General features: G+C 40.4%; 1 protein-coding gene across 1 annotated transcript in view; it reads right to left on the bottom strand.

Moving 5' to 3' along the window:
- Window positions 1-7499, bottom strand: part of kctd16b (potassium channel tetramerization domain containing 16b) — a 68085-nt gene extending 60586 nt beyond the window's left edge. The window contains exon 1 of the mRNA XM_078787506.1: window positions 6274-7499. Within this exon, the coding sequence (XP_078643632.1) occupies window positions 6274-7084 (811 nt within the window). The 5' untranslated portion in view covers window positions 7085-7499. The remainder of the gene's footprint in view (window positions 1-6273) is intronic.
- Between the last annotated feature and the right edge of the window lie 5041 nt (window positions 7500-12540).

The raw sequence follows: 12540 nt of genomic DNA, 5'->3' as shown, positions 1-12540 counted from the left end.
ATTTTATTTGGAACATTGGCAAAAAATGGCAACTTTATTATCACTATTGACAATATTCATTCATTCATTCATTTTCTAGTGGTGGCCAGCCAATCACAGGGCACATATAGACAAACAACCATTCACACTCACATTCATACCTATGGACAATTTGGAGTCGCCAATTAACCAGTGGCTAATAGTCTAAAAATAAAGAATTCATTTCAAGAAATGCTGCAAATGTTTGACAGACAGTATGAATGACCTGCAAGAAAATATGCGTCACAAACGGCAATTCGGCAAAAAAGTGCAATATTTCCTTTACTATATCATAATATGGTATCATAATTTCATAATGTTTTTGGAATGTGGGAGGAAACCGGAGTACCCGGAGAAAACCCACGCATGCACGGGGAGAACATGCAAACTCCACACAGAGATGGCCGAGGGTGGAATTGAACCCTGGTGTCCTAGCTGTGAGGTCTGCGTACTAAGCACTTGTCCGCCGTGCCGACCTATTGACAATATATGTCACTTAAATTATATATAAGATGCCTACATCTTGAAGAAAAGTTATCCGTTCACATTTTGCATGCTAATTACGCGTCATGAACTCCACTATAGAAATGCGTGTTTTTCTACACTTCCGCTTAAGAAATTATTTCATAATGAATTGGAAAATATTCCCATTGTTGCGATCTTGTGAAGATGTTGTCTTGACTTCGGCTGCGTTGTCTTTTGCATAATCATTTTAATTTCTAGCATATCGGTAATGTTTGATATTAAATGCTATAACTGGACATAATACATGAAGTGTATGCTTAATGAATGCTACATGCTAGAGTTCCATACTTTGCACTTTACTTTGTTCTCGTACGGATGTTTGTGCCACATAGAAATGTGAAGATTGTATCGTTAACTGTATTTTTTTATTGGTAATATCGGTAAGAAAGCCAATATTGAACATCTCCACTTATAATACACCACCAAGTGTTTGTTGCACCATTGCGTTCATTTTTAAACAGGATGGCCCTCAGAGGACTTTATAGAAAATCTTATTTGGAACATTGGCAAAAAATGGCAACTTTATTATCAATATTGACAATATGTCACTTAAATTATATATAAGAATAATCCATTCACTTGTTGCATGCTAGTTATTTCGAAAAATAATCAATTGTTTCATGGCTTTGCTTTGCATTATGAACTCCACTATAGAAATGCGTGTTTTTCTACACTTCCGCTTAAGAAATTATTTCATAATAAATTGGAAAATATTCCCATTGTTGAAATCTTATGAAAATGTTGTCTTGACTTCGGCTGCGTTGTCTTTTGCATAATCATTTTCATTTCTTGGATATCGGTAATGTTATCGTTAACAGCATTTTTTTTCATTGTATTTTTATTGTTAATATCGGTAAGAAAGCCAATATTGCGCACTTATAATACACCACCAAGCGTTTGTTGCACCATTGCGTTAATTTTTAAACAAGATGGCCCTCAGAGGACTTTATAGAAAATGAAATGGCCTCTTAGAGCATAAAAGCTTGGCTTTAAAAGTAGCAAGTATTGCTTGATAAAGTGCTACAATCCAAGTAATATTCGAATTAGCGACACCAACAACAGCAGTAGTAGTATTCCTGCGGAGGATAATTGCATGCTCTTTTTGTAGCGGGCACCGCAGGAAGCTGTAGTCACCGCAGCCGTAGCATTAGCAAGAAGAAGAAGAAGATGAGTGATGTTCCATGTTCTACTCTGGGAGTCTGAATAATGCACAGTTGTGGCGTGGAGCGTTAAAACTCCCCCCGCTGAGATGAGGCCAGGGGTAGCAGCTGTACCTATCAAGACTCTCTTCAGAGCTGTCATGGCCTGTCTGCTCCTTGCCTAATCACTTCCTACGGGCCTGCAGCGTGGGACCGCCACTGCTAATGTTGTCAGCCATTGCAGGGCCAGCGAGAGATCACACGCTTTGGTACCACATCGAGTATATACGTGCTAATTTAGCTACTGGGGACTGTATTAAATATAACATGCCTTTTTGGAAGGAACTGCATAGACTACTGGGGCCCTCTGGAAATAATTCGAGTGAACTGACTCGAATATAAGACGACTGATCGACTCTTGCATTGCAATTTAATATCTCATTTTGACAATATTATCATCCCAGTACTGAGCAGCCAGACCCTTTCCTATGTTGCAGTAGTTCCTTTTTCTGATTCTATAATTCTATGGTTATCATTACACTTTTTATTTGCGGTAGCATCACAACACATACAGTGTGGAGGGACTGTATTCCTTCTGTGTCCAAACATTTTCCACATTCCACACTCTGAAAATCCAAACCACTATGTTGTGTAATCAGTCGTTACTCATTTTTGCTTTTTTTAAAAAAAAAAAAAACAACTAAAAATGTGAAATTTTAATAGTTAGAACATAGAAAACATTGTTAACCATTATTAGAGCTCTGTGGACAAATAACACCCCTATAGTCATCCTTACAGAAACAAACAAAATAGAATAAATAGGGCAGAATAAATATAAGTAGGGCGGCACGGCGGACGAGTGGTCAGCGCGCAGACCTCACAGCTAGGAGACCAGGGTTCGATTCCACCCTCGGCCATCTCTGTGTGGAGTTTGCATGTTCTCCCCCGTGCATGCGTGGGTTTTCTCCGGGTACTCCGGTTTCCTCCCACATTCCAAAAAAAACACGCTAGGTTATTTGGCGACTCCAAATTGTCCATAGGTATGAATGTGAGTGTGAATGGTTGTTTGTTTATATGTGCCCTGTGATTGGCTGGCCACCAGTCCAGGGTGTACCCCGCCTCACACCCGAAGACAGCTGGGATAGGCTCCAGCACCCCCGCGATAAAAAATGAATAGTGGGGGGACAAAGGACAAAGTAAGGAGCTGAAAGTGTACCACTTCCACATGGAATGAGAGGACAACTTGTCTTGTCAGACAGGCCATGGCGTGTCGCGAATGGCCCCCGGACCGCACTTTGGACACCCTTGCTTCGGATGCTCTTAGTTGAAGTCTCATATGGAGCATTTTTGTAGAGAAAATTTCCATCCCCATTTTCTATTGTGTTGAATGGTGGAATTTGAGACGTATGATTGACAGGAAGCAAAGAAGAAGGCATCAAAAATGAGATGAGGACATGAAAAAATGCAGAGCGCACATTAGAACGGTTGGAAGTAATGGACAGCTCAAAGGTCTCTGTCCTCTAGAAAACCCTTTTGGGAGTGTGACCAGTTATGCATTATTCCTGTCTTGCATCCAAACGCTGCATATTATATGTCAGAATAGGAATCAGCCCCGCTTTTTAAAGCGTCTTTGTGTCCCTCCGTGCCCGTACCTATTTTGCTCGCCAGACATCTGGAGAAGCGGGCAGCGAAAAATGAAAGCGCCCGGTTAGATGTTCGTCCTTTTGATCTGCAAAAAAAAAAAAAAACGTTTTTTTCCTATGAATATGAAACAGGAGCGGCACTTCATTACGTCTGCTTAAAAAGTAGCTCGCTCATTCTGCTTGCATTCCGAAATGACTCGCAAACGGGGACAGAATAGGAATTTTTTTTGAATTAGCATAGCTGCTACTGCTGGAAATTGGGGCCCACAATGCCTGCTACTAACAGCGTGTGGCTGCCCGGTCAAACATAAAGAATAAATAAGCCTATTTGGTGTTCTCCACTTGTCAAAAGAAGATTTTAGGAATAAAAAAAAGCCTGCAAAAGCTTATTCAAAACATCAACTACATACATAGCAACATTCCTCATATAAGGAGGACATTTATTAAAAACAAAAAAAAATTAAAAACTACAAGAAAAGCTCTGATAAAACATTCCACTGTTCTCAAATATCTTACTTTTTATTTTTCTACACAAAATAAGATGAAAAATAAATAAATCAAGAATAAAGAAAATCAATCAGTAATAAATAAATATAATAATAATAATAAAACAGGAAATAATAAAAACTTAAGAAACCACATATAGTTGGTGGGTAGACAAATTATTTTTTTCAGATTAAAATGAACAAAGCATTATTAGAGCCCTGTAGACATGACAAAACACGACTATAGTCACATTTATACTCTTTTTTTATTTACAACATATTGCGCAACTGCAGGGTCTTGAGACACATGCTAACTCGCAAACTAGAGAGCTAGCGACCTAAACGGTAGCCTTCAAGTTATTTCCTTTAAACTTAAATCGCCAAAAACTTACCACTTCCACACGGATAGGGAGGATAACTATTAACAGTTATTTAACCTTTAACATGAACATTAATCAAACGTAATAATTTTTTCTGGGTACATGATACCATACAGCATCCATATCAAACTAACATTAAACTTTCATATCAAGGCGGGGGCCTCAAACTAGTGTCCTGCGGGCCACATTTGGCCCGCGGGCCGTGTGTTTGACACCCCTGGTCTATAGAATGCCAAGAATTATTCCTCTGGATTATTTTGCAGCTTCATTAAGACTTAAGGGGCTCTTAAGGTTACGACCGCTTCTTCACCATCACTTGTTTTTTTTAGTTCTCTGCCTGATTTCGCTGTGGCTGCTAAAAAGTGGACGCCTGCCAACACAGAAAGAAGAGCCAGAAGGATTTGCTAGAAAGGGAAAATGTTCTCATCCTGGATAAATTCAATGGCTGCAACACAGGATGGAAGTCAATGTAGTTCTATTGATTATCCCAACACATGCTGAACTGTATCCATACTGTGTGAGCCAATCAGTTTCATACAAAAATCACCCTCTATAAGGAAAAGAACTAAGGTGGAACTAAGTGCATTGTGACGAGATTCCTTGTTTCTTAAGTTTATTGATCCATTTTAACGCCTGGTACCATTTTGATAGCTTAATTTAAATTTAAAGGGGAGCTGCACTTTTTGGGGAATTTTGCCCATCATTCACAATCCTTATGTGAAACATGAACACATATTTCTTTCCCTTTTCTGTGCATTCTAGTGCAAGAAAATGAGTTAATATGAGTTAGCTAACAATGGACATCATGCGAAATGTGTATTTTGACGCTAAAAAAATAACCTAGCTAACTCATATTAACTCGTTTTCTGGTCTTATAATGCACAGGGAGGGACATATGTGGTCATGTTTCACATAAGGATTGGAATGATGGGCAAACCCCCCCCCCCCCAAAAAAAAAAACGCAGTTCCCCTTTAAGAGCTGACATCAAGCAACTTCCATGGCTTCCTACATCAATAGCAATAGCATTTTACTGTCATAAAATTAAACTCGTATGAGCAATTTTTGTTGTCATTATTATATTTCTTAGACCAGGGTTCAATTCCCACCCTCGGCCATCTCTGTGTGGAGTTTGCATGTTCTCCCCGTGCACGCGTGGGTTTTCTCCGGGTACTCCGGTTTCCTCCCACATTCCAAAAACATGCTAGGTTAATTAGCGACTCCAAATTGTCCATAGGTATGAATGTGAGTGTGAATGGTTGTTTGTCTATATGTGCCCTGTGATTGGCTGGCGACCAGTCCAGGGTGTACCCCGCCTCTCGCCCGAAGACAGCTGGGATAGGCTCCAGCACCCCCCGCGACCCTCGTGAGGAAAAAGCGGTAGAAAATGAATGAATGAATGAATTATATTCGTTGAAATCAATGTACCTTTAGTGGTGCTAGACGTTAAAATGGACAAGAAACTGAAGGGTTTTCCAATATTTTCTTTCTATAACTATATTATTATTACATATTTTATTATATACATATTCTGGTCCAGCCCAAAAAGACACAAAACAGAACCAGCACCAACCCAAAAGGCCCAAGTCTGTGATCCAGTTGTCATGAAACTTGAAATAGAATCGGGTCAAACTCAAATGGACCAAGCTTAGATTCGACCATAAGGGACCGGGTTCAACCCAAAAGGGACATAAAACTGTATCTGACCCAAAATAGTAAAACTTGTGTCAATCACAACAGAACTACTGTAGGTCCTGAACGTCCCAAACTTGTTAATACCGAACCAGGTGATATCCAAAAGAAGAGTTTGGGCTTTACAGAACAAAGTCCAAATGCAAAACAAAACCCATATAAAAACCAAGCCATACCCTTACCAGGTCCAGCCCAAAAATACCAGTCTCAGCTTAGGTCACAGTATAACTGATTTGATACAAAACCAGTATTGACGCAAAAGTACTACACTTGTGGTTTGAGTATACGGTGCCCAAGTGCAGGCCAAAAGGGACCGAAGTTGTTTTCGACATAACCAAGTAGCCCGATCAGCATTTTTCAATGAGTTTTACGTTTGCCATGACAAAGACTTACGGTAGAAGACGTATTCGGTGTAGCTGGACCAGACCTTATCCTCAGTGTGCTGGCTGACAAACGAGGCGGTCACTGACGAGTTGCAGGCCACCATTTGGAAGCTGCACTCCGACAGCATGTCGAAGGCTCTCTCCAGGTGCTTGAACTTCAGGTAAAATCTAGAAGTGTAGCGATCCGGGGTCCTGTTTGGGTCCCGGCTTTCATTTAGGGTCTCACCGAAGACCTCTTTCGCCAGGGCAACACGTCCGCAGATAAGGATCCGTGGGACTCGACGGAACTTTGCGTCGCTCTGAGCTTCTCGGCTTGTCGTGCACGAGCCCCGGTAGCCCACCGTGATGAAGCCGCTCTTCCGGTCCGCAGGCACCAAAGACGGCGGCGGGCACACGCGAGGGTCGCTGTCTTCATAGTCGCTTTGGAAGAAGTCATCCGGGCTGTGCTTCAGCTCATCGGGACTCAGAAGCTTCACAAGGTCAGGGAGCTGGAAGTACTCTGCCTCCTTTTTGAGACGACCCTTCTCCGGGAAGTGGTCTGGGAGAACCACATTCTTGTCACGGAGGTAGTCCAGCACGTAGCGGAACAAAAAGCCATCCCGGTCTATGAAATAACGACCTTTGAGGTCTCTGGCCAAGTCGTTAGAGGCGTCCTTTTTAGAGAACAACTTAGCCAGCAGCGAACTGGGAGTACCCACCAAAGTGGAATACCGAGTGTAGTAAACCTGGCCGCCCACATTTAGTTCCAGAACATCGGGGAAACTGTTTTGGACTGACGCCTGCTCTTTAGGGTTAGTCCTGCAGTTCACACTAAGCGCCATGCTGGGACGGAAGCTGCAAGGAAGCCTTTGAGAAATATTATGTGAAGAAAATGGAGAGGCAAAAGTTCCCCGAAGATGCTGTCATCATCCATCAATCATCTTTCAGTCAAGGTGTCCCTTTAAAAAAAAAAGGGTTCTGACGGTGCCATCCTGCCCAGAACCAATAGAGGAACCCAGTTGCATTAAAAACAATAGAAAGAAAAACTCCATGTAAAAACTTAACATCCAGCTTCTTCCACTCTGTGTGGGGGGCTTCCAGTGCAGAACTTGGACCCAGCCAGAACGCTTGTCAAATCTCAGCAGACGTGTTAACCCTGCAGCTTCACAAAATCATATTTGTCATTATTAAATAATACAATTTAGAATTTAGTCCATTTGAAAGCAGAAGTAAGCCAACCTGCTTCCACCAAGGAGCTGTCCGCGGTTCTGATCCACCAGCCACCCGCCCCCCTCCCTTCCCTTCTCTTCTCTCAAACCTCCCCTCCCACCCGCTTGCACCGCCCCTTTCTTCCACAGAGCAGGGTGGTGTCCTCACTTTCATTCTATACGGACGTCACTCCGACTGACGTGCAAAAAGGTGGAATTTATTTCCCTTTTTTCTATTATTTTAAAATATTCTCTTTACATACACATTGAATTTGCATTTATTTATTTTTCCACGCAGGCATAACCATTAATATTAATCTGGTACCTTACTGTACCTTCGCAAATGTAATAAATTACAGTAAATAAACGTAACGTGGGTGAGCTTTCGCTTGGGAAAGTGAGCAACAGCGCCCTCCACTGTTCTTAAATATAAACACAGGCTACCATCTAATAGTGCCAAAGCTGTTAGGATCAATTAAGTGACATTTTTAATAGCAGCTGTTTGTCAGCATAAGCAATTAAATACTAATTGAAGGCAGTTTTACTGCACGCACGTGAACACAATATTTGGTGTGTCTACTCAAAGCCAAATTCTTCATTTTTGAGTAGTATTAATACAATATTTTGGGTTCTTTTTTGCAGGGATGCAAAATACTATTATATTCATTCATTCATTTTCTATCGCTTTACTTCACGAGGGGTGCTGGAGCCTATCCCAGCTGTCTTTGGGCGAGAGGCGGGGTACACCCTGGACTGGTGGCCAGCCAATCACAGGGCTCATATAGACAAACAACCATTCACACTCACATTCATACCTATAGACAATTTATATTTTATTTATTTATTTATTTTATTTAATATTCCATTATGTGACAAAAAATAAATTCATTCATTCATTTTCTACCACTTATTATTTATAAATTGAATAATTTTAGAGTTCAAGCATAGAAAACCTGTTTACAACCTCCTAAATATGTTTTTTCAAGATTTTAGAGCTCTCGAGACATGAAATAACACCCCTATAGTCATATGTACACGTGTATTACACAACATAGTGACATTCATTCATTCATTTTCTACCGCTTATCCTCATGAGGGTCGCCGGGGGTCCTGGAGGCGGGGTACACCCTGGACTGGTGGCCAGCCAATCACAGGGCACATATAGACAAACAACCATTCACACTCACATTCATACCTATGGACAATTTGGAGTCGCTAATTAACCTAGCATGTTTTTGGAATGTGGGAGGAAACCGGAGTACCCGGAGAAAACCCACGCATGCACGGGGAGAACATGCAAACTCCACACAGAGATGGCTGAGGGTGGAATTGAACCCTGGTCTCCTCGCTGTGAGGTCTAACCACTCAACCACCGTGCCGCCTACTATTATATTATATAATTATTATATTTCTTGCACACATGTGCACATGTTTGTTTAATGAGATTCAATACTATACAAACTTTGCATTTATTTGCATTATTTCTATATTTCCATGTACTTTTGTATTATTTATTTAATGATGCAATCAAGTAGAGTTGGCATTGAGTGTTGGGGTAAAAATGGTGCAAAAAGTGAACAATAGATAAAGATTTGGTGCTGCGGCTGGCCGAGACCTGAGCAGTCACCCAGAAGTAGGCCACGTCAGTAGCTTCATCATAAATACATGGAGCCTCAGCACTGCTCTGCTTTACTGCTTTACTGCTTTACTCTTGCACTGCACTCGCTGCTATTTAAAGAACACGCCAGGAAAACAGCAGTTAAACCTGTTAGGGTCAACAACATTCCTTCCAAGTCAGCACAAAAAAAAAAAAAAAAACAATCTGATGTGGTTTTAGCTTGCAGTGATGTAAAACTGTACTAGGCTGGTCCACTTCTGATTCAATCCACTTTCTGAATTTTTCCCATTATTTTAGGAAATAATAGTGAAAAATACCCATTCTAGTATCAAGCCTTTCTTGAAAACATTTGTGAACATTTTCAACAACTTTTCATGTAGTTAAAGCGCTAAGTGCTACCATGCTAAGTGTTAGCATGTTAGCATTTTGGATTTTTTTTTTTACTCCTGTGTAAAGGCCAATATAAACATGGCATGATGTTGGAATGCGTTCAGAACAGTCATGGTGCTTTTGATGCTAGCATGCTAACTGTTAGCATGTTAGCTCATTTTGGCTATTTTACTCATGTCTGAATTCAAATACGCACATGGCAAGAATTATGGACACGATAGAACTGCCTTGGCGCTTCCTACATTAAGTTCTATCTTGCTAGGTGCTGCCATGCTAACTGTTAGCATGTTAGCATTTTGGATTTTTTTTAACTCCTGTGTAAAGGCCAATATAAACATGGCATGATGTTGGAATGCGTTCAGAACAGTCATGGTGCTTTTGATGCTAGCATGCTAACTGTTAGCATGTTAGCTCATTTTGGCTATTTTACTCATGTCTGAATTCAAATACGCACATGGCAAGAATTATGGACACGATAGAACTGCCTTGGCGCTTCCTACATTAAGTTCTATCTTGCTAGGTGCTGCCATGCTAACTGTTAGCATGTTAGCATTTTGGATTTTTTTTTACTCCTGTGTAAAGGCCAATATAAACATGGCATGATGTTGGAATGCGTTCAGGACAGTCATGGTGCTTTTGATGCTAGCATGCTAACTGTTAGCATGTTAGCTCATTTTGGCTATTTTACTCATGTCTGAATTCAAATACGCACATGGCAAGAATTATGGACACTATAGAACTGCCTTGGCACTTCCTACATTAAGTTCTATCTTGCTAGGTGCTGCCATGCTAACTGTTAGCATTTTGGAATTTTTTTTTTACTCCTGTGTAAAGGCCAATATAAACATGGCATGATGTTGGAATGCGTTCAGGACAGTCATGGTGCGTTTGATGCTAGCATGCTAACTGTTAGCATGTGAGCATTTTAGCTATTTTACTCATGTCTGAATTCAAATACGTACATGGCAAGAATTATGGACACTATAGAACTGCCTTGGCACATCCTACATTAAGTTCTATCTTGCTAGGTGCTGCCATGCTAACTGTTAGCATGTTAGCATTTGGGCTTTTTTACTCCTGTGTAAAGGCTTATATGTGTACACATGGTGCGATTTAGGAATGCTTTAGGACAGTCTTGGCACTTTGGATGCTAGCATGCTAACTGTTAGCATGTTAGCTCATTTTAGCTGATTTCCTCACATATAAAAACCAAACACAAACATGACATGATGCAGGCATATCGTATTTGGCATTTTTGCGATTGAGTGCCATCTTGCTAGGTGCTAGCTTGCTTACTGTTAATTAATTAATTCGTATAGACTCAATAGCTCCACTGAACTTTTCAACTAAGCATTTTTGTTATAATAACTGTTACAATTTGCTGTTATATATAACGGCAAACCAAAAGTAAACAAGTACCCACATTAGATACTTGATCTCTGCATGGTGCCTGTTGAAGTTTGATGTGATTTAAGAAGATTTTTCCCCCAAAAAAAATATTCTCTAATTTGAAAAAGGTTCCAGCCTATTCAAAGCATCTCTCTTTATGAGTCAGTTCTCCAGCACTGCAAATATGAAACTCACTTTCCTATCGATGTCATGACAAATATACATGATGAAATATTAACTCCGCCGCATGTATTATTCAGCCAGAGATGCAAATCAGATCATTTATCATTTCTTTTTAGCGCCCGCCAGAAATCCACTTCACGAGCACATCAACCTTCCTGACATGCATCAAGTAGCTTCTCCATCATTTGCTTCCCTTCCAAGTGCATTGAAAACTATTAGTCTTCTTCCAGCTTTTTTTCCCCCTCCAGCGTCACTGTTGATTGGAATGAAGAGCTTACTCTGTCGTGACAGTCAGACTGAATGATGTCGGACTTCAAGTGAGGATTTGTATTTACTAAAACAACTTTGTGAATAACCAAAGCCTGGTAACTTTTAATGATGACATCCATCATATCTATACTGCAAGTTATATTAGTTTAGAGGGGTGTCAAACTCATTTTTCAAACACGGTTTTATTTAGTGTAAATATGACATTGTTGACAGTCCCTAACAGGATACTATCATATTAAAAAAGTTTGTAAAAATACCTACCATTTAAGTCAAATAATCATTATTAACAGTGTAAAAATAAGTTAACCACTTCATAGTATATATATATATAGTATATATACAGAGAATCACTGACGTGATGCCAGCTGGTCCTTTTGTGGCAGGGCTGAAATGCAGTGGAAATCTTCATTTTCATGACAAAGAGGAACTAATTTGTGTCATTCTCAAAAATGTTAGCCATGACTGTAGATTTCCACTGTACAGCAAGAGCTTTACAGCAATGCCATGACATATTTTCCCATGGTGTCCGCTTTGTTTACATCAGCATTGGCGTCCATTTTTGTCTCCAAGCAGTCACACAATTGCTGATGTTATCGTCCTTTTGGCTTTCATGCTATATACACGACTCTGCTTGCTGTAGATTAGGTCCACTGTTGTGTCCATTTTGATCGAGCTTTTTAAGGGGAGGGGGTAGTCGCTGTAGAAAGCCTACAAGAGCTTTTAAAGCAGGGGTCTCAAACACACGGCCCGTGGGCCAAATGTGGCCCGCAGGACACTAGTTTGAGGCCCCCGCCTTGATATGAAAGTTTAATGTTAGTGCAGCTCGCGCAAGTTTGATATGGATGCTGTATGGTATCATGTACTCAGAAAAAATTATTACGTTTGATTAATGTTCATGTTAAAGGTTAAATAACTGTTAATAGTTGTCCTCCCTATCCGTGTGGAAGTGGTACGTTTTTGGCTATTTAAGTTAAGTAAGGATCTGCGCACTAACCACTCGTCCGCCATGCCGCCTACTATTATATTATATCATATAATTATTATATTTTTTGCACATGTGTGCACATGTTCGTGTAATGAGATTCAATACTATACAAACTTTGCATTTATTTGCATTATTTCTATATTTCCATGTACTTTATATTATTGTACATTCATTCATTTTCTACCGCTTTTCCTCACAAGGGTCGCGGGGGGTGCTGGAGTCTATCCCAGCTGTCTTCGGGCGAGAGGCCGGGTA

The sequence above is a fragment of the Doryrhamphus excisus genome, linkage group LG21 (assembly GCF_037039965.1).
Source record: "Doryrhamphus excisus strain RoL-2023G ecotype Guam linkage group LG21, RoL_Dexc_Guam_v1.1, whole genome shotgun sequence".
Classification (NCBI taxonomy): Eukaryota; Metazoa; Chordata; class Actinopteri; order Syngnathiformes; family Syngnathidae; genus Doryrhamphus; species Doryrhamphus excisus.
This window is presented reverse-complemented; position numbering and strand designations above follow the sequence as displayed.